The sequence below is a fragment of the Heterodontus francisci genome, chromosome 38 (genome assembly GCF_036365525.1).
Source record: "Heterodontus francisci isolate sHetFra1 chromosome 38, sHetFra1.hap1, whole genome shotgun sequence".
Lineage (NCBI taxonomy): Eukaryota > Metazoa > Chordata > Chondrichthyes > Heterodontiformes > Heterodontidae > Heterodontus > Heterodontus francisci.
Window position 1 is genome coordinate 11,335,094 of NC_090408.1, and position 22,782 is coordinate 11,357,875.

Genomic DNA, 22,782 nt, shown 5'->3' on the forward strand with positions numbered 1-22,782 from the left:
AAAATCAAGGCTGGGGGACCACTAAATAAGTGCATGGGTACTGCTGGGATTTAACCAGCTAACTGTGTGCTCCTAGCCATCAGAAAGCACTGACAGCTCTCCGCTTGCCAGTTAGCATCACCCGCCATGAGAACGTTGGCTTGTGGGGCTATCTGGAGTTGAGCAAGAAGAATTCCAGGACCCAGCAGAAAAATGTTACCAAGAGATGCAACATGAAAAACAGTGGAAGCATTTACATTCAGGGAAGAATTTGTTTACATTGGAAACATTTTATGCTAACCTTTTAGTTAAGTACAAAAAGTTTTAAAGTATAAAAATAACAGTTGCAGTCGAAACAGGCCTTTAACTTCTTGCAGGAATCACAGGACCACTCAGCAAAGATTGTTCTGCTGTACCTTCTTGCTGCTGCCTTCTGCTCCGCACCGCTTTAATCAGCCTGGAAACATTTAAGGCCTGAGGTGTGCTTAAAGTTCCTGTCACCTCAGTGGCCTGCTCCATTTGTGTGCCTTCACAAGTGCACAAAGTCCATCCTTCCATCCCAACGAGTGCCAGTTTTTTCCACTCACATTGCCCTGAGTAATGTATCCCCTGGAAAATCAGCGCTAACGTATTATCAATCCCAGATTTTTTGCAACATTATCTTTAACTGGTTCTACCCCATCAGTTGTGTACCTATCATGACCTCTGCATCACCAACTCGTTCTTTCACACTAAACCCTGTCACCAGGTTTCATGGAGGCACCCAAGATCGTGTCGTTGGCACCAGTTAGACCTCATTGTCACAAGGCGAGCCGCCTTAAACAGTGTTCAATCACACAGTGCAGACTGCGACACCGACCACTCCCTGGTGTGCAGCAAGGTTAGACTCAGACCAAAGAAGTTGCATCATTCCAAGCAGAAGGGCCACCCGCGCATCAACACTAGCAGAATTTCTCACCCACAGCTGTTACAAAAATTTCTAAATTCACTTGTAACAGCCCTTCAAAACACTCCCACAGGGGATGCTGAGACCAAGTGGGCCCACATCAGAGACGCCATCTATGAGTCAGCTTTGACCACCTATGGCAAAAGTGCGAAGAGAAATGCAGATTGCTTTCAATCTCATAATGAAGAGCTGGAACCTGTCATAGCCGCTAAGCACATAGCACTGTTGAACTACAAGAAAGCCCCCAGCGATTTAACATCCGCAGCACTTAAAGCAGCCAGAAGCACTGCACAAAGAATAGCCAGGCGCTGCGCAAACGACTACTGGCAACACCTATGCAGTCATATTCAGCTGGCCTCAGACACTGGAAACATCAGAGGAATGTATGATGGCATGAAGAGAGCTCTTGGGCCAACCATCAAGAAGATCGCCCCCCTCAAATCTAAATCAGGGGACATAATCACTGACCAACACAAACAAATGGACCGCTGGGTTGAGCACTACCTAGAACTGTACTCCAGGGAGAATGCTGTCACTGAGACTGCCCTCAATGCAGCCCAGCCTCTACCAGTCATGGATGAGCTGGACATACAGCCAACCAAATCAGAACTCAGTGATGCCATTGATTCTCTAGCAAGTGGAAAAGCCCCTGGGAAGGACAGCATTACCCCTGAAATAATCAAGAGTGCCAAGCCTGCTATACTCTCAGCACTACATGAACTGCTTTGCCTGTGCTGGAACGAGGGAGCAGTACCCCAGGACATGCGCGATGCCAATATCATCACCCTCTATAAAAACAAAGGTGACCGCGGTGACTGCAACAACTACCGTGGAATCTCCCTGCTCAGCATAGTGGGGAAAGTCTTTGCTCGAGTCGCTCTGAACAGGCTCCAGAAGCTGGCCGAGCGCATCTATCCTGAGGCACAGTGTGGCTTTCGTGCAGAGAGAACGACCGTTGACATGCTGTTCTCCCTTTGTCAGATACAGGAGAAATGCCGTGAACAACAGATGCCCCTCTACATTGCTTTCATTGATCTCACCAAAGCCTTTGACCTCGTCAGCAGACTACTAGACAAGATTGGATGTCCACCAAAGCTACTAAGTATCATCACCTCATTCCATGACAATATGAAAGGCACAATTCAACATGGTGGCTCCTCCTCAGAGCCCTTCCCTATCCTGAGTGGCATGAAACAGGGCTGTGTTCTCGCACCCACACTTTTTGGGATTTTCTTCTCCCTGCTGCTTTCACATGCGTTCAAGTCCTCTGAAGAAGGAATTTTCCTCCACACAAGATCAGGGGGCAGGTTGTTCAACACTGTCTGTCTAACAGCGAAGTCCAAAGTACGGAAAGTCCTCATCAGGGAACTCCTCTTTGCTGACGATGCTGCTTTAACATCTCACACTGAAGAGTGTCTGCAGAGTCTCATCGACAGGTTTGCGGCTGCCTGCAATGAATTTGGCCTAACCATCAGCCTCAAGAAAACAAACATCATGGGGCAGGATGTCAGAAATGCTCCATCCATCAATATTGGCGACCACGCTCTGGAGGTGGTTCAAGAGTTCACCTACCAAGGCTCAACTATCACCAGTAACCTGTCTCTAGATGCAGAAATCAACAAGCGCATGGGTAAGGCTTCCACTGCTATGTCCAGACTGGCCAAGAGAGTGTGGGAAAATGGCGCACTGACACGGAACACAAAAGTCCGAGTGTATCAGGCCTGTGTCCTCAGTACCTTGCTCTATGGCAGCGAGGCCAGGACAACGTATGTCAGCCAAGAGCGACGTCTCAATTCATTCCATCTTCGCTGCCTCTGGAGAATACTTGGCATCAGGTGGCAGGACCGTATCTCCAACACAGAAGTCCTCGAGGCGGCCAACATCCCCAGCTTGTACACACTACTGAGTCAGCGGCGCTTGAGATGGCTTGGCCATGTGAGCCGCATGGAAGATGGCAGGATCCCCAAAGACACATTGTACAGCGAGCTCGCCACTGGTATCAGACCCACCAGCCGTCCATGTCTCCACTATAAAGATGTCTGCAAACGCGACATGAAATCGTGTGACATTGATCACAAGTCGTGGGAGTCAGTTGCCAGCGTTCGCCAGAGCTGGCGGGCAGCCATAAAGACGGGGCTAAAATGTGGCGAGTCGAAGAGACTTAGTAGTTGGCAGGAAAAAAGACAGAGGCGCAAGGGGAGAGCCAACTGTGCAACAGAACCGACAAACAAATTTCTCTGCAGCACCTGTGGAAAAGCCTGTCACTCTAGAATTGGCCTTTATAGCCACTCCAGGCGCTGCTTCACAAACCACTGACCACCTCCAGGCGCGTATCCATTGTCTCTCGAGATAAGGAGGCCCAAAAGAAAAACCCCATCAGTACAGTGGCGCGGTGGTTAGCACCGCAGCCTCTCAGCTCCAGTGACCCGGGTTCAATTCTGGGTACTGCCTGTGCGGAGTTTGCAAGTTCTCCCTGTGACTGCGTGGGTCTTTGCCGAGTGCTTCGGTTTCCTCCCACAGCCAAAGACTTGCAGGTTGATAGGTAAGTTGGCCGTTATAAATTGCCCCTAGTATAGGTAGGGGGAAGGTGGGGATGTGGTAGAAATATGGGATTAATGTAGGATTAGTATAAATGGGTGGTTGATGGTCGGCACAGACTCGGTGGGCTGAAGGGCCTGTTTCAGTGCTGTATCTCTAAATAAAATAAAAAATAAAAATCATTAGTGGACATATCTAGTTGGCTATCATTTTCTCTATTCCACCTATTTACAAATTTTATCTTAGCTCCTTTTGTTGGGCCCTGACTGCTTCCTCCAACTTGATTGCTCTCATCCAGTTTAATCCTGTCTGTAAATTTAACCAATTATTAGTGAGCTTCTGAATCCAAGTCGAAGTAATGACTGGGAGATGGGGTCAAGCTGATCAGAGGGGATTGAGGACAAGGCAGTGATCGGAGGATGTAAAGGCTGTAATTTGGGGGCATTTGGGTGTGACCGGAATGTCGGGTATCAAGGTAGTGATCAGGGTGGGAGGCAGTGGCCAGGAGGAGTTTGGTACAGTGCTCGGGAGGGGGTATTAGGGCAGCTAACGGGAGGGGGGAGGGGGGAGTGTGTGGTTGGAGGTAGTGAACAGGTAAATAAGACTTTCATTTATATAAGACTCTGAGATGTAAAGTGCAAAGCATTTTGCAGCCAATGAAGTACTGTGGTAGCCAATTTTATACACAGCAAATTCCCACAAACAGCAATGTGATAATGACCAGATAATCTGTTTTTGTGATGTTGATTGAGGGATAAACATTGGCCAGGACACTGCAGATAACTCCCCTGCTCTTCTTTGAATTAGTGCTATGGGATCTTTTACATCCACCCAAGCAGGCAGGCAGATGGGGGCCTTGGTATGACGTCTCATCTGAAAGAGGGTACCTCTGACAGCGCAACACTTAGCACTGCACTGGAGTATTAGACTCAATTTTTGTGCTGAAGCCCTGGAGTGGGATTTGAACCCAGAATGTTGTGATTCAGAGGTGAGAGTGCTACCAACTGAGCCATGGATGACACAGAGACAAATGTTGGGGGGAGGGTGGGGGGGGAGGCATGGGGGTGGTGGTGGGCCTGCAGTGTCCTGTGGTTTTAATGTGGAGCTGGAAGGAGCAAATACCTTTTTGGGTGCGGACTGCAGTGGTCCCTTTAAGGACCACAGGTTAGGCCGAATGTAAACTGGCTTTCCTGAGTGCAACCGGCGCATGCAAAAGGCCTAACGCCTGTTTCAGGTGCAGGCCCTGGGCACCTTTTTTGATGCCTATATTACTATAGGTGCACTGCCGTCTCAGAATGTGTGTAACCTTCCACTATATTAGGCAGTTTACGTGTGTCCAATTACAGCATCATCCAATTTCCAGGCCAGTGTTTCTGGATATTCAGAATCTCTCTTTTTGCAGATATGCATTCCCGACAAGTCTGTCTTGATGAAATTGAGGCCTTGTAAAAATACCTACTTGAGCTAGTCTTTGCTCACTATTAAACCAAATTCTGTGGAAGTTGACAATGCTCTGATTATTGATTGCATTTCTTCCTTGGAGGAAAATCTCACGAGTCATTCATCTGAGTCTGGATAGAAATGCAGCCTTTTAAATGTAAATGTGCTGCTATTATTTAATTTGTGAACAGCCTTCTACTGATGAAAAGCCAAAAAAGAACAGACTCTTTAATGAAGGCCTCTGGCTGCATTTGTGAACAATGGTACTTCTTTGACATTCTTAAATCACAATACAAGGATATGCATAATCCAAGAATGATAGAAGCAAGAAAGTCTATCATCATCAACTGGCGAGATTGCTTGAATAATTATGGATAGATTGATCACTTCAAAATGTTCCTTTGAACTTTTTCATCCCCCCCCCTTTATACTTGTTACCTCCTCTGTTCATAGTGAATCCCTTTGTGTGACTGTTGTATCACTGCCTTTGAACTGCATGAACTCTCTTGAGATGAAATGGTACCCTTTTAAAATTGCCTGTTTTATTATTTTTTCCATACAAAAAGCAAAACATAACCCGGTAAATGCTAGAAATCTGAAAAGTGGAACAGACGATGCTGGAATTATACAACAGGTCAATTAGCATCTATGCAGAGAGCAGAGAGGTCAATGCTTTGGACTGGGCTACTCAGAGCACAAATCCACCTTCCACTATGATTTGTTCTGGGAAAGACATTTTTGTGTTATTGAGATGCTTCTACTTCTACCTTCTTTTCTCTGCCCTGACCTCAGCCCATCTACTGCTGAAACCCTATCCTGTGCCTTTGTCACCTCTAAATTTGATGATTCCAATGCCCTCCCATCCTCTGTAATGTCAGCTCAACCAAAACTGTGCTGCCTGTATCCTATCAATGAAAAAAGATTGAGACAGTTGCAAAACTAGCTGCTGACTCGCAATCGCCAGTTTTACACTATCACACAAAGTCAAGTTCAACCACATTGTGTGGTGGGTTTTGATTACATCATTACAGCTTTGAAAGCTGTTACATTCAGGTGAGGTGTGATGAGCCCTCAGCTATCTGAGGACTGTTATTAACATTCTGAATAACTACTGAATTTGGCCTTTGTTAATGAAAATATTGAGCTGTAGACTATGAGCACAATTGCTCATGTGATTCATTTAACAAATTGTAGAGCAAAGGCAGAGAAAAGACCATTTGGCCCACCTAAAGTCGCCTTCAGTGCTTCACCTAGCCTAGCATTCAACTCCACTTTGAACACCTGTAATGTATTTTAATCCACTGTTTTACCTGGTATATTATTCCAAGCATTTGTCACCTTTTGATTAAGAAGAATAAAGAATTATATATCAAGTCATAGAGTAGTACAGCATAGAAACAGGCCCTTCGGCCCACCGCGTCCATGCCGACCATAATGTCTATCTATACTCATCCCACCTGCCTGCATTAATTCCCTATCCCTCTATGCCTTGCTCATTCAAGTACCTGTCCAGATGCCTCTTAAATGTTGCTACCATTTCTGCCTCCACCACCTCCTCAGGCAGCTCATTCCAGATACCCACTATTCTTTGTGTGAAAAATTTACCTCTTTGATCCCCTTTAAACCTCCTCCCTCTCACCTTAAATCTATACCCTCTAGTTTTAGTCACCCCTACCATGGGAAACAGACTCTGGCTATCTACCCTATCTATGCCTCTCATAATTTTATATACCTCTATCATGTCCCCTTTCAGCCTCCTTCGCTCCAGGGAAAACAGACCCAGCCTATCCAATCTCTCTTTATAACTCAAGCCCTCCAAACCAGGCAACATCCTTGTGAATCTTTTCTGCACCCTCTCTAGCTTAATCACATCTTTCCTGTAGTGCGGCGACCAGAACTGCACACAGTACTCCAAATGCGGCCTAACCAACGTTATGTACAACTGTAACATGACGTCCCAACTCTTGTACTCAATGCCTGGGCCGATGAAGGCAAGCATGCCATACGCCTTCTTCACCACCGTGTCTACCTGTGTTGCCACTTTCAGGGAACTATGTACTTGCACCCCAAGGTCTCTCTGCTCAAGAACACTCCCCAGGGCCCTGCCATTCACTGTACATGTCCTGCCCTGGTTTAACTTCCCAAAATGCATCACTTCACACTTGTCTGCGTTAAATTCCATTTGCAACTCCCTTGCCCACTTTCCCAGTTGATTTATATCCTGTTGTAACCTTAGACAACCTCCTTCACTGTCCACTATACCACCAATTTTGGTGTCATCTGCAAACTTACTAATCATGCCCCCTACATTCACATCCAAGTCATTAATATATATGACAAACAACAGAGGGCCCAGCACCGATCCCTGCGGCACACCACTGGTCACGGGCCTCCAATCTGAAAAACAACCCTCCACTACCACCCTCTGCCTCCTATCACCAAGCCAATTTTGTATCCAGTTGGCTTGCTCACCCTGGATCCCATGTGTTCGAACCTTCTGGACCAGCCTACCATGCGGGACCTTGTCAAAGACTTTGCGTCCATGTAGACAATCTCCACCGCCTTGCCCTCGCCAATCCTCTTGATTACCTCCTCAAAAAACTCAATCTAATTCGTGAGACATGATTTCCCATGCACAAAGCCATGTTGACTATCCCTAATCAGACCTTGCCTTTCCAAATGCATATAAATCCTATCTCTCAGAATCCCTTCCAATAACTTTCCCACCACTGATTTAAGGCTCACCGGCCTGTAGTTCCCTGGCTTATCCCTGCTGCCTTTCTTAAATAAAGGCACAACATTAGCTATCCTCCAGTCTTCCGGTACCTCACCCGTGGCTAACGATGATACAGAAATGTCTGCCAGGGCCCCAGCAATCTCCTCCCTTGCTTCCCATAGCATTCTAGGATACACCTGGTCAGGCCCTGGGGATTTATCCACCTTAATGCACTTCAAAACCTCCAACACCACCTCCTTGATAATGTTGATATGCTCCAGGATATCGCTGTTCCTTCCCTTGAACTCACTAGCTTCCATGACCTTCTCCAAAGTAAATACGGACAAGAAATATTCATTTAAGACCTCGCCCATTTCCCTTGGCTCCACACATAGATTACCACATTGATCCTTAAGGGGACCTACTCTCTCCCTAGCTACCCTTGTACTCTTAATATACTTATAGAATCTTTTAGGATTCTCCTTTATCTTATCTGCTAGGGAAATCTCATGGCCCCTTTTCGCCCTCCTAATTTCCTTCTTAAGTGTACTCCTACATCCCTTGTACTCCTCGAGGGACTCGCTCGATCCCAGCTGCCTATACCTGAAATATGCCTCCTTTTTTGTCCTGACATCAATGTCTCTCGTCAACCAAGGTTCCCTAAACTTGCCAGCCTTGCCCTTCAATCTAACAGGAACATGCCGGCCCTGAACTCTTCCTATCCCACTTTTAAAAGCCTCCCGATTGCCAGACGTCCCTTTACCTGTAAACAGTTTCTCCCATTCAACTTTTGAGGGATCCTGTCTGATGCCATCGAAATTAGCCTTCCCCCGATTTCGAACTTCAACTTGAGGACCAGTCCTATCTTTTTCCATGACTATCTTGAAGCTAATAGAGTTATGGCCACTGGTCCCAAAGTGCTCCCCCACTGACACATCAACCACCTGCCCAGCCTCATTTCCTAAGAGGAGGTCGAGTGTAGCCTCTTCTCTAGTGGTGCCATCCACATACTGCTTCAGAAAACTATCCTGGACACACTTAACAAATTCTTCCCCATCTGATCCCTTAGCACTAAGGCAGTCCCAGTCAATATTAGGGAAGTTAAAATCACCTACTATTACAACCCTATAATTTCTACACCTATCTGTGATTTCCCTACATATATGCTCCTCCAATTCCCTCTGACTATTGGGGGGCCTATAGTATAATCCCATCAAAGTGAGCACCCCTTTCTTATTTCTAAGTTCTACCTATATGACCTTGCTGGACGTTCCCCCCGGGATATCCTTTCTAAGTACTGCCGTGATGTCCTCCCTAATCAATAGTGCAACTCCCCCTCCTCTCTTACTTCCATCTCTGTCATGCCGGAAGCATCGGTACCCCAGAACATTCAGCTGCCAGTCCTGCCCATCCTATATTCACTTTGCAGGACTTCATCTCTCTTCCTGCCTATGTCGTTAGTATCAATATGGACTATGACCTCTGGCTGCTCACTCTCCCCTTTCAGAATGTCCTGCAGCCGCTCTGAGACATCCTCGACCCTAGCACCAGGGAGGCAACATACCATCCTGGAGCCTCGTTTGCGGGCACAGAAACACCTATCTGCACCCCTTACAATAGAATCCCCTATCACTATAGCTCTTCCACCCCTTTGCCTCCCCTGCTGTGCAGCAGAGCCCTCCATGGTGCGACGAACTTGGCTGTTGCACCTTTTGCATCCTCAGCTCATCCCAAAGTACTCCAGTCAGTGGGTTGCTTTTGAAATGTAGTTACTTTTGTTTTGTAGGCAAATGCAGCAGCTAATTTGCATACAGCAAGATTCTGCAAAAGCGAATGGGATAAATGACCGGTTCATTTATGTTGGCGTTGTTGATTATTAGAGGGAATATTGTCAGGACATCAGGAGAGCTTCCTGTTCTTCTTTGAAAATGAGCATGACATCTTTTATAAATACTTGAACAAGCTTATTTGGCTTCAGTTTAATGTCTCATCTAAAAGAATGCAGCTCAGACAATGCAGCACCCTTTCAATACTGCACTGGTCAATTGAGTTTCGATGCTTTGCTCCTAAACTGGAGCTTAACCCTATGACCTTCTGACTTAAAGACAAAAACACAACCACTGAACCAAGCTGACAATAAAGGAAAATCTTTCCAACATTTTTGAAATGTTCCTTTCCATTAATTTCAACTTATGTCCTGAGGTCCCATTGGCCTGATTTACCTAAGAGTAATATTCTAGGTTCACCTAGTCTACTGTTAATTTTTATATCTCCATGAGGTCCTCCTCACTCCTCAGATGGGAGTGGGTACAGAGGAGATTTACCAGAATTATACCAGCTATGAGGGATCTTGGTTACTTCACTACAGAGGGGTATCCCTGCTGTCTGTCACAGGGAAGGTCATCACAAGAGTCCTTCTCAACTGCCTCCCCATTCGGATGAAGAGCTCCTACCGGAATCACAGTGTGGATTCCGTCCATCAAGAGGCACAGTGGACATAATCTTCACAGCAAGACAACTCCAAGAAAAATGTAGGGAGCAGCAGCAACCTTTATACTTGGCCTCTTTGACCTCACAAAGGCCTTTGATTCTTATCAACCGGGAGGGATTATGGAACACCCTCCTCAAATTTGGCTGCCCAGAGAAATTCATCACCATCCTCTGCCTGCTGCATGCCAACATGCAAGCTGTAATCCTTGCAAACGGATCTGCCACTGACCCAATCCGAGTGCAAACTGGGGTCAAGCAAGGCTGTGTCATTGCACCAACGCTCTTTTCCATCTTCCGCGCTACAACACTCCATCTCATCTCCTTGAAGCTCCCTGCCGGAGTCGAGCTACTCTACAGGATGAGTGGCAAACTATTTAACCTACGTCGCCACCAGTCCAGAACCAAGGCCACTCCAACCTCTGTCATCGAGCTGCAGTCTGCTGACGACGCTTGCATATGAGCACACTCAGAGGCCGAACTTCCAACCCTTGTCGATGCATTCACGGAAAGAATGGGCCTTAAGCTAAACATCCGGAAGACAAAGGTTCTTTACCAGCCTGCTTCCGCAGTGCAACACCGCCCCTCCCCCAACAAATGACTGGACAACGTGGATCACTTTCCAAAGCTTGGAAGCCTCAGCAAGGGCAGACATTGAACATGAAGATGAAACTTAGCATCGCCTCCAGTTTGCCAGCGCAGGCTTCGGTCATCTGAGGGAAAGAGTGTTTGACGACAAAGACCTCAAACCTGGCACCAGGCTCATGGTTTACAGGGCCGCAATGTTACCCGCCCTCCTGTATACATCGGAAATATAGACACTGTACAGCAGACATCTTAAAGCCCTGGAGAGATATCACCAGCAGTGCCTCCACAAGATCCTGTAAAGTCAGTGGCAGGACAGGTGCGCCAATATCAGTGTCCTGTCTCAGGCCAACATCCCCAGTATCGAGACACTGGACATAGCTAGTCAGTTACGCTGGGCAGGCCACATCGTCCACATGCCTGACACAAGACTCCCAAAACAAGCTTTCTACTCCGAGCTCTGTCACGGCAAGAGGCTACCAGGAGGGCAGAGGAAATGCTACAAAGATCTCCTTAAAGCCTCCCTGAAAAAATGTGACATCTCCACCAATTCGTGGCAATTTCTTGCCTGAGACCACCCAAAATGGAGAAGAAGCACCCGCGACGGTGCTCGCCAGTTCGAACAACGTTCTCATGCCCAGGCAGCGATCAAGTGCAAACAGCGGAAGGAGAGTTTGGAATTTCAAGCATCCCATTTGCTCGTCTCACCAAACACCACCTGCCCCAACTGTGGTGGAGTGTGCGGATCCAGAATTGGATTATTCAATCATCTAAGGACCCACAACCCTAGAGTGGAAGAAAGTCATTCTCGTTCCCGAGGGACTGCCTAAGAAGAAAAGAGGGAGAGATGAAAGAATCTGGGATTGTTCTCCTTATAGAAGAGACGGTTAAGGGATGATTTAATAAAGGTGTTTGCAATTCCGATAGATTTTGATAGAGTAACTTAGAATCATAGAATGGTTACAGCACTGAAGGAGGCCATTTAGCCTGTCATGTCTGTGCTGGCTCTCTGAAGGAGCAATTCACTTAGTGCCACTCCCCACCTTCTGCCTGTAGCCCTGCACATTTTTCTTTTCAGATAATGATCGAATTCCCTCTTGAATGCCTCAATTGAATCTGCATTCACCACACTCTCAGGCAGTGCATTCCAGATCCTAACCACTCACTGCGTGAAAAAGTTTTTCCTCCTGTCGCCATTTCTTCTTTTGCCAATTACCTTAAATCTGTGCCCTCTGGTTCTCAGTCCTTCCAGCAATGGGAACAGTTTCACCCTATCTACTCTGTCCAGACTCCTCATGATTTTGACTACCTCTATCAAATCCCCTCTCAACCTTCTCCTCTCCAAGGAAAACAGTCCCAACTTCTCCAATCTATCTACGTAACTGAAGTTTCTCATCCAATTCTCTACCCCAGAGGTGCTGTGGAAGCTCGGTCATTAGATATGTTTAAAGCAGAGATTGACAGATTTCTAAATACAAATGACATAAGGGGATATGAGGATAGTGTGGGAAATAGGCATGGAAGTGAATGATCAACTATGATCATATTGAATGGCGGGGCAGGCTCTATGGGATAAATGGCCTACTCCTGCTCCTATGTTCTTATGTTCCTATCCCTGAAACCATTCTCGTGGATCTTTTCTGCACCGTTTGATGCCTTCACATTCTTCCTAAAGTGTGGTGCCCAGAACTGGACACAATACTCCAGTTGAGGCCAAACCAGTGTTTTATGCAAGTTTAACATAACTTCCTTGCTTTTGTACTCTGTGTCCCTTTTGAGAAAGCCTAGAATGCTGTATGCTTTATTAATTACTCTCTCAACTTGTCCTGCCACCTTCAGTGATTATTGCACATGTACACTTGGGTCCCTCTGCTCCTGCACGCGCTTTAGAATTGAACCTTTTATTTTATATTGTCTCTCCTTGTTCTTTCTGCCAAAATGAATCACTTCACATGTCTCTGCATTAGATTTCATCTACCATTTGTCCGCCCATTTCACCAACCTGACAATGTGCTTTTGAAGTTCTACACTACCCTCCTCACAATTCATAATACTTCCAAGTTTTGTATTGTCCACAGATTTTGAGATTGTGCCTGTACACCAAGGTCAATGTCATTAGTAGACATCAAGAAGAGCAATGGGCCTAACACTAACACCTGGGGAACTCTGCTATAAACCTTCCTCCAGTCTGAAAAACAACCATTAACCACTACACTCTGTTTCCTGTCACTCAGCCAATTTTATATTATGTTGCTATTGTCCCTTTTGTCCCTTTTGGGCTCTAGCTTTGCTGTCAAACCTGTTATGTGGCGCTTTATCAAATGCCTTTTGGAACTCCATGTACACCACATCAATAGCTTTACCTTGATCCAACCTAGCTGTTACCTCATCAAAAAACTCAATCAAGTTAGTTAAACACGATTTGCCCTTAACAAATCTGTGCTGGCTTTCTTAATTAACCCACATTTGCCAAGTGACTGTTAACTTGGTACTGCATTATCATTTCTAGAAGCTTTCCCACCACCGAGGTTAAACTGACTGGCCTGTAGTTGCTGGGCTTACCTATCCACCCTTTTTTGAACAAGAGTGTTACGTTTGCAATTCTCCAGTCCTCTGGCACCACCCCGAGTCTAAGGAAGATTGGAAAATTATGGCCAGTGCCTCTGCAATTTCCAATCTCGCTTCCCTCAGTATCCTTGACTGCATCTTATCTGGTCTTGATGACTTATCAACTTTAACAGCCAATCCAATACCTCCTCCTTATCATTTGAAACCCTTCAAGCGTCTGAACTACCTCCTCTTTGACCATGACCTGTGCAGCATCATCTTCCTTGGTAAAGCCAGATGCAAAGTATTCATTTAATACCTCACCCATGCCCCTGTCTCCGTGCGTAAATCCTCTTTTTGATCCCTAATCAGCCCCATTCCTCTTTTTACCACACTTTTACTATTTATATGCCTATAGAAGACTTTTGGATTCCTTTTTATGTTAGCTACCAGTCTCTTATACTTTCTCTTTGCTTCTTTTCTTTACTTTTTCAGTTTCCCTCTGAACCTGCTATATTCAGCCTGGTTCTCGCTTGTATTATCCACCTGATATCTGTCATTAGCATACTTTTTCTTCATCTTAATCTCTATCTCTTTTGTCATCCAGGGAGCTCTGGATTTGTTTGTCCTACATATCCCCTTCGTGGGAATGTCCCTTGACTGTGCCCAAACTATCTCTTCTTTGAAGGTAGCCCATTGTTCATTTACAGTTTTACCTGCCAACCTTTGATTCCAATTTATCTGGCTCAGATCCATTCTTACACCATTGAAGTTGGCTTTCTGCCAGTTAATTATTTACACTCTGGATTGTTCCTTCTCCTTTTCCATAGCCAACCTAAACCTTATGATACATAGGAGCAGCATTGGGCCATTCAGCCTGCCCCGCCGTTCAATAAAATCATGGCTGATCATCCACTTCAATGCCTTTTTCCCACACTATCCTCATATCCCTTTATGTCATTGGTATTTAGAAATCGGTCAATCTCTGCTTGAAACATGCTCAATGACTGAGCTTCCACAGCCCTCTGGGGTAGAGAACTCGAAAGATTCACAATCCTCTGAGTGAAGAAGTTTCTCCTCATCTCGGTCCTAAGTGGATTCCCCCTGATTTTGAAATTGTGTCTGCTGGTTCTAGATTCCGCAATTAGGGGAAACAGCTTAGCTGCATCGACCCTGTCTGTCCCTTTAAGTATTTTGGAGGTTTCAATGAGATCACCTCTCACTCTTCAAAACTCTCAAAACATACCATTAGCCTTCTTAATTGCTTGCTGCACCTGCATGTTCGCTTTCAGTGACTTATTGACAAGGACACCCAGGTTCCTTTGTACATCTACTCATTCTAATCTCTTACCATTTAAGAAATACTCTGCACATCTATTCCTCCTACCAAAGTCGATAACCTCACATTTTTCCATATTGTATTCCATCCACCATGTTCTTGCCCACCCACTAAGTCTGTCCAAATTCCCTTGAAGCCGCTTTGCATCTTTCTTACAACACACATTCCCACCTAGTTTTGTGTTGTCCACGAACTTGGAAATACTACATTTGGTCCCCACATCCAAATCATTGACATGTATTGTGAACTGCTGGTGCCCAAGCATTGAGCCCTGTGGTACCCCACAAGTCACAGCCTGCCAATCCTTAACCATGCCAGTATATTACCTCCTATCCCATGTGCTTTAATTTTGCTAACCAATTTCCTGCAGGGGACTTTATCAAAAGCCTTCTGAAAATCCAAGTATACCACATCCACCGACTCCCCTTTATCAATTCTGTTAGTAACATCCTCAAAAAACTCCAACAGGTTTGTCAAACATGATTTCCCATTTATAAATCCATGTTGACTATGCCCAATCAGATCTTATTATCCAAGTGTCCATTTTATCACATCCTTTAGAATAGATTCTAGCATTTTCCCAACGACTGATATAAGGCTAACAGGTCTGTAATTCTCTGTTTTCTCTCTCTCTCCCTTCTTAAATAGTGGGATGACATTTGCGACCTTCCAATCTGCAGGAACTGTTCCAGAATGCATAGAATTTTGGAAGATGATCACCAATGCATCCACTATCTCTGTAGCTACCTCGTTCAACACTCTGGGATGTAGAATATCAGGTCCTAGGGACTTATCAACCTTCAGCCCAATTAATTTCTCCAATCCAACCTTATTACTAATGCTAATACTAATTTCCTTCAATTCCTCATTCAACACGGTCCCCAAACTACCCTGAATGGCTAATGAAGATTTGGGAGGGATTAGCGGCAGTTTCAAATGGACAGGTGCTCCACAAACCTGCCAATGGGAGAGAAATCCAGGCACGGTGTGCAAAGTTATGCGAAGAAATCCAAGTGAGTCCATAAAACTCAAAATACAACTTTTCTTTTATCTTACAGGATGTACTTAAAGATTTTATTGAGAGGAAAGAACGTGGAGAGCTTATGATACAGAAGATGGGATCTTATAAAGAATCTCTACTGGAGAAGGTGAATTATCTGTTCCAAACATTAAGATTTTTGTTTCCATCAGCTATTGACCACAGTTGCTGTAGAATCATCTCTTGGTACCTGTATCAAATACAGCATAAATAATCTATATTGTACTTTGTAACTGCACAGTTTGTATGATTCAGTAATATTCACTGAAACAAGTTGTTATTTAATCCATTTAGGTTTGGAGGTATTAAAATAGGCAGTTATTTACCAGCTGGCCATTGATTGGCATTATAGGTTGGCAGGTCCAAGATGAATGCCTATATTTTTAAAATGTTTAAGATCAGTCTATATTTATCCTAAATAGCATGATTGTGCCCCTTTTTAAAATTTGGGCTTCCTCCCAATAGTTTAAGCTTGTGTTCACAGCACAAAGGCAGTTTTCTGAGCTGATCAAAAGTCTTGTGAACTGAAACCTGTGCCATGAAAGATATACCATCCCATAACTAACATTCACCCTTAATTTGCAGTACAGTATACCAAACACCACATGGGACACCCATCCTCCTCTCCTGCCCAAAAGGTGTAAATACGCACACTGTTGTAGACTTTCAATGCACTTGCCTGGGAATTAACATTAACAGGAAAGTGGTGCTGGCAAGCCACTCATTAATCGGCTGATGCCACAGGCTTGAAGAATTATAAAGGTGAAAGGTGATATGATTCACAATGCCAATATTCTTACTGCGTTCGAGGTCACTCCCCAGGGCCCAGCAGAGGGTCCCATCTCTGTCATTGGGCTGCCGTTCATGCTTCATCTCAGTGTTCAGATTACTTGGCAATTGGGATGCTTAGGCCAAGGAAATTCATAGTTTTGGAAGTTCCTCAACCTTCCGCCTGCCTTGTCCAATATCATGGGCCATGTTTGGGGCAGATGAGGTTATGTTCACCACAATCCCCTCTGGGAATTACTGACACAGAGCACTTGTGGCAGAAACCTGCTGTTTTTAGGTCATTGGGCTTCCTCTGCACAACCTCTGCCAGAAATTTCCTGTTGGGGTCAAAGATTTTCTGTCCCAACAAGTTACTAATGGTACAAATACTTAGAAAGCAACAAAAACTGAATCGGTTCACATGGGGTTAAAAAATATATATAAAAAATACAGAAATATTTCCTATTTGATGTAGGAGGAAAAATAGGTGCCATATGCCAAATTGGAGAGTGGGGGGAGGTGGGGAGTCATTTCAGATGTTTTTGAAATACTTGGAGCAATTTCGGTTCCAAACTTTACCCCTTCCTATTGTCTAATAGAAGATGAAGCATGAAATTTTATGATCATAAACCTTTTGTTTACTTTATATTGAACTCAGCCATCTGTGTCTTATATCTATATTTTAGAATTAGCTTATATCATGCAAAGGATCTCCTAAGTTTTAGATAGATGACATCTTACATCTGGATCTAACATGGTTTTTTTGAAGTTGTAATATATTTTATGAGGGAATAGAGAAGAATGGCATAATTAAAGCACACGACACACCATAAAAGGATGAAATGTTTACCATAATTGTTCATAAATAAGACAGTGTTCATAAGAATGACCGTTAAAGTGGTTTGTGTTTATGCCAAAAAGGTCAGCCTCCTTGTCCTTTTGAGATGTAGTTTTATTTGAAGGCAGACAATGGGAAACAAAGATAAGCCCTTTTGACAGCCTTTTGACTGCTGCTTTGCTGTTTGTAGTATATATAAATGATTTGGAGGAAAATGTAGTTTGCGGACGACACAAAGATTGGTGGAGTTGCGGATAGTGATGAGGATTGTCAGAGGATACAGCAGGATATAGATCGGTTGGAGACTTGGGCGGAGAAATGACAGATGGAGTTTAATCCAGACAAATGTGAGGTAATGCATTTTGGAAGGTCTAATACAGGTGGGAAGTATACAGTAAATGGCAGAACCCTTAGGAGTATTGACAGGCAGAGAGATCTGGGTGTACAGGTCCACAGGTCACTGAAAGTGGCAACACAGATGGATGAGGTAGTCAAGAAGGCATACGGCATGCTTGCCTTCATCGGTCGGGGCATAGAGTATAAAAATTGGCAAGTCATGTTGCAGCTGTACAGAACCTTAGTTAGGCCACACTTGGAATATTGCGTGCAATTCTGGTCGCCATACCAGAAGGATGTTGAGGATTTGGAGAGGGTACAGAAGAGGTTTACCAGGATGTTGCCTGGTCTGGAGGGCATTAGCTATGAGGAGAGGTTGGAAAAACTCGGATTGTTTTCACTGGAACGACGGAGGTGGAGGGGCGACATGATAGAGGTTTACAAAGTTATGAGCGGCATGGACAGAGTGGATAGTCAGAAGCTTTTTCCCAGGGTGGAAGAGTCAGTTACTAGGGGACATAGGTTTAAGGTGCGAGGGGCAAAGTTTAGAGGGGATGTGCAAGGCAAGTTTTTTTACACAGAGGGTGGTGAGTGCCTGGAACGTGCTGCCAGGGGAGATGGTGGAAGCAGGTACGATAGCGATATTTAAGAGCCATCTTGACAAATACATGAATAGGATGGAAATAGAGGGATACGGACCCCGGAAGTGCAGAAGGTTTTAGTTTAGACAGGCATCAAGATCGGCGCAGGCTTGGAGGGCCGAATGGCCTGTTCCAGTGCTGTACTGTTCTTTGTTCTTTGTTTTGATAGCTCAACTGTGTAAAGAAGTGTGAGCAACTAAGCTAACAGACCAGATAGGCCCCAGGTTCAATCAATGCTCTATGCCAAGACGACTTGTCTCAGGATGCTAAAATTGGACTTTCCATCCTTGGGTTAGGAAGAGGATGCATCAGTTGTGTCTTCCACTGCTGGTGTAGTGGTGGTGGTAGGCATGGGAAGTGGATTTTAACTCCACACTGCGGAAACTGGACAGGGAGACAGTTAAAATGGAACAGGCGACTTACCCGCTAGCCTCCTGTCCCGTTCCTACCAACTGCAATTTTAAATCACAGGCACCAAGGAGTGTGAGGGTGAGGTGAAGCATATGAATGTGAGGTATCAGTCATGGTTGCCATAAAATGTTGATAGGTGAGTGTTATGGGTGTGGTGAATGGAGCAATGTTGTGCAGTTGTTAGGATATGGCTGATCTTGACCACTCATGTGAGGTCATTAAACTTCTCTTGACACTGCATCCAGGTCCTCAGGGCTAGACTGCTGGCACTCACCACTACAGCTATCTGGTCCCACTACCATCTCAGCACTTGTCTAGAGTGCCTTCTGCCCCCCTTGAGGGAAGAGAACCTCTCTCTTTCTGTCCACTCCGGCACCAGGTCCTCGAGGATAGCATCTGAGACCATTGGGCATGCTCACCTTCTGTTTGTGTACTGCTTGCATCATTTTGAACAAGCACAGGGCAATTGCAGGGTAAATCCCGATTTAGTTCCCATGACCTTTCAGATGAGATATTGAACTGAAGCCCTGTCTGTCTAATCAAATGGATATAAAAGATTCTGAATGAGAGCATGGGAGGTCTTCCAGTGTCCTGAATAACTTTATTCCTCAACTAACACTGTCAAAAACAGATTAACTGGTCATTTAAGTCATTGCTGTTTATGGAACATTTCTGTGTGTATGTTGGCTGCCAAATCTGCCTATGTAACAACAGTGACTACATTTCCAAAAGAATCAATTGGCTGTGAAGCACTGTGGAAAATCATGAGTGCCTGTGCAATCTCTGCTGGCCTGCAGATGGAGAACATGGCACAGATGAGTGAACATGTTTACACCATGCTAACACCATGCTTTGGGGAACCCTATCTGCAAAATGACACTGGTGCATTCGGGAGCTTAGAGAACACGAAGAATTAAACCAGGAGCCAAATCAAAGAGGGTATGCTGATAGAATTGAATCTCCTTGCCCTTTGTGGCATGTTTTGATCTGGTTCTGTGAGCATTGACTATTAGGTACCCTGTCCAAATGACAATGAAGGTCAGCATACCCATCAAGCATTAGAACCAAGCTTGATCTTGGTCCTGCCCAATGTCTACAAGTATCCACATACATTATTAGATGGCAAATCAGGAATGGTAAACATGGCTATTTTACCCCTTCCTATCTGAGACTAATTGTAGTGGCTGTATCATCATGGCTGACATTAGCTAGGTTAGTAGAGACCAAAGGTGTGGTCAGAGTGACTGCCCTTGACATCAAGACAGCATTCAACCAAGTATGGCATCAAGGAGCCCTAGGAAAATTGTGAGGATTGAGGGAAAGCTCTCCAACGATTGGAGGCATAAAGGAGTATGGTTGAGGTTGTTGGAGGCCAATTTTCTCAGCCCCAGAACATTGCTGCAGAAGTTTCTCAGGGCAGCGCCCGAGTCCAACAATTTTCCCCAATGACCTTCACTCTATTATATAAGGTCCAAAGTGGGGACTGATGATTGTACAGTGTTCACCATTCACCATTCTTCAGCACACAGTAAAGACCTGGACAGAATCCAGTCTTGGGCTGATAAGTGACGTAAGTAGCACATATGGCACACAGTATTTGGGCAGTGACCGTCTGCAACAATAGAGGGTACAGTCACCTCCCTTTAACGTTCAATGGCTTTTTCATCACTGGGCCCCACTCCATCAACAACCTAGGGGGGTCACCATTAACCAGAAACTGAACTGGACCAGCCGTACAAATGCCATGGCTATTCAAGCAGATCAGAGACTGGGTATTCTACAATTGACTCAGGGCCTATTAGCCCACAGAGACTACCTGAGCATGATCTCAAAGGATTAACTTTAAGCATTGTAACCATGTTCCTTCTTCTTTGGCCCCTTGTCTCGGGAGACAATGGGTAAGCGCCTGGAGGTGGTCAGTGGTTTGTGGAGCAACGCCTGGAGTGGCTATAAAGGCCAATACTAGAGTGACAGACTCTTCCACAGGTGCTGCAGATAAAATTGGTTGTCAGGGCTGTTTCGCAGTTGGCTCTCCCCTTGCGCTTCTGTCTTTTTTCCTGCCAACTGCAGGTTCCATACTGCAGACTATTGGGGAGCATTGTCATGGAAGACTGATTAATTATTTATTATGTCTCTGTGAAGTGTGTTGGATGTTTTTCTGCTTTTATAAGCACCTTTTAAATGCAATGCAAATTATTTGTGCTGTAGTAGCATTACCTGGTAATTGACTGTTAAATGATAAATAAAGTAAATAAACTTGCAATGATCACAATCATTAATCCTTCATGGCCGACATTATCATGCACCAATAGCACAAGGGTACTTACTGGTCCATCACTTTCTACCATTCCCACTGCAACCAGGGAATCAAAGGATTCAGAAGTGAATAAAATAACCCCATGAACAGCCCAGGTTGAACTTCTACAATTCCTAACTTCATGTGACATTAAATCTTTGTAATAAGTTCCAGGCAGCAATTATTTTAGATTTGCTTCACATTAGACATTATTGCTTGCATTAACAAGTAGTTTTCTTCTAACTTATTTAGACCGAGCTTGTCAAAAGCTGCGATGGATATGTTCATTTTGGTGACTCAGTGTTACTTATTAATCCTGGTACTGTGAACAAATATTCAGCTGACAGCCATCCTCGTCACCCCTTGGCATTGACTATGAATGTCGATCAAAGCAGATTCATGGCAAGTACAAAAGTTGATGCACCGTGTGAAGTGTGTGGCAGCCAGGACTTAGACCCCACTGTTAGAAATACTTTTGTTATTACGAGGTAAGGAGACCTGGTTATTAATTTGCTTTAAGAGAATTTCTTCTGAATGAATGTCATACAATTGTTTGCTATTAAGAAAATCTGCTATTTTATTAACATATTATTAATCTTTTTACACTTTTCTTCTTTAAATTTAAGAAATATATATGGATATAATGAATAGACTGTAAGCCAGTTCTGTCCAAATCCGATGCATTAGATTTAATTCTTTGTTGGTTTGATCCAGACAATTTTTAAAAATTTTAGAAGCCAGATGGTTCAAGAAGGTGGCTCACAACTTCCTTCTCAAGGACAGTTAGGGCCGTGCAATAAATGCTAGCTTTACCAGTGATGCCCAACATAAGAAATAGGAACAGCAGTAGATCATTTGGCCCCTCGGGCCTGCTCCGCCATTCAATCATGGCTGATCTGACTGTGGCCTTAATTCCATTTTCCTGCCTGCCTCCCCATAACCCTTGACTCCCTTGTCGATCAAAAATCTGTCTAACTTAGCCTTGAATATATTTGATGACCCAGCCTCCAATGCCCTCTGGGGAAGAGAATTTGAAAGATAAACCACCCTCTGAGAGAAGAAATTCCTTCTCATCTCTGTCTTATTTTGTTCTAGGTTCCCCCAGGAGGGGAAACATCCTTTCAACATCTGCCCTGTCAAGCCCCCTCAGAATCTTATATGTTTCAGTAAGATCACCTCTCATTCTTCTAAACTCCAATTAATATCGGCCCAACCTGCTGAACCTATCCTCATAAGACAGCCCCTTCATCCCAGGAATCAGCCTAGTGAACCTTCTCTGAACTGCTTCCAATGCAAGTATATCTCTCCTTGAGTAAGGAGACCAAACTGTACACAGCCCTCTAGGTGTTATCTCACCAATGCCCTGTACAATTGTAGCAAGGTTTCCCTACTTGTATACTCCATCCCCCTTGCAACAAATGCCAACATTCCATTTGCCTTCTTAATTACTTGCTGTACCTGCATACTAACTTTTTGTGATTTATGTACAAGGGCACCTAGATCCCTCTGTACTGCAGCATTCTGCAGTCTCTCTCCATGTAATTAATATTCTGCTTTTTTATTCTTCCTGCCAAAGTGGACAACCTTCCATTTTTCCACATTATACTCATTCTGTGTCCTCCTCGCAACTTGCTTTTCCACCTATCTGTATCGTCTGCAAATTTGGTTACTTCCCAGTCATTAATATAGATTGTAAATAGTTGAGGTCCAGGCACTGATCCCTGTGGCATTCCACTAGTTACAATTTACCAACCTGAAAATGCTCCATTTATCCCGACTCTGTTTCTTGTTAGTTAGCCAAGCCTCTATTTCCTAACACCATGAGCTCTTATCTTGTGTAGTTACCTTTTATGTGACACCTTATCGAATACCTTTT

The 22,782-nt window shown here is 44.5% G+C and overlaps 1 protein-coding gene across 2 annotated transcripts in view; it reads left to right on the forward strand.

Moving 5' to 3' along the window:
• cfap161 (cilia and flagella associated protein 161) overlaps positions 1-22,782 on the forward strand; it is a 156,816-nt gene that overhangs the window by 112,367 nt on the left and 21,667 nt on the right. For both annotated transcript variants that reach the window (XM_068017589.1, XM_068017588.1), the window contains exons 2-3: positions 15,636-15,725; positions 21,159-21,394. In XM_068017589.1, coding sequence (XP_067873690.1) covers positions 15,681-15,725; positions 21,159-21,394 — 281 coding nt within the window. In that variant the 5' untranslated portion in view covers positions 15,636-15,680. The remainder of the gene's footprint in view (positions 1-15,635; positions 15,726-21,158; positions 21,395-22,782) is intronic.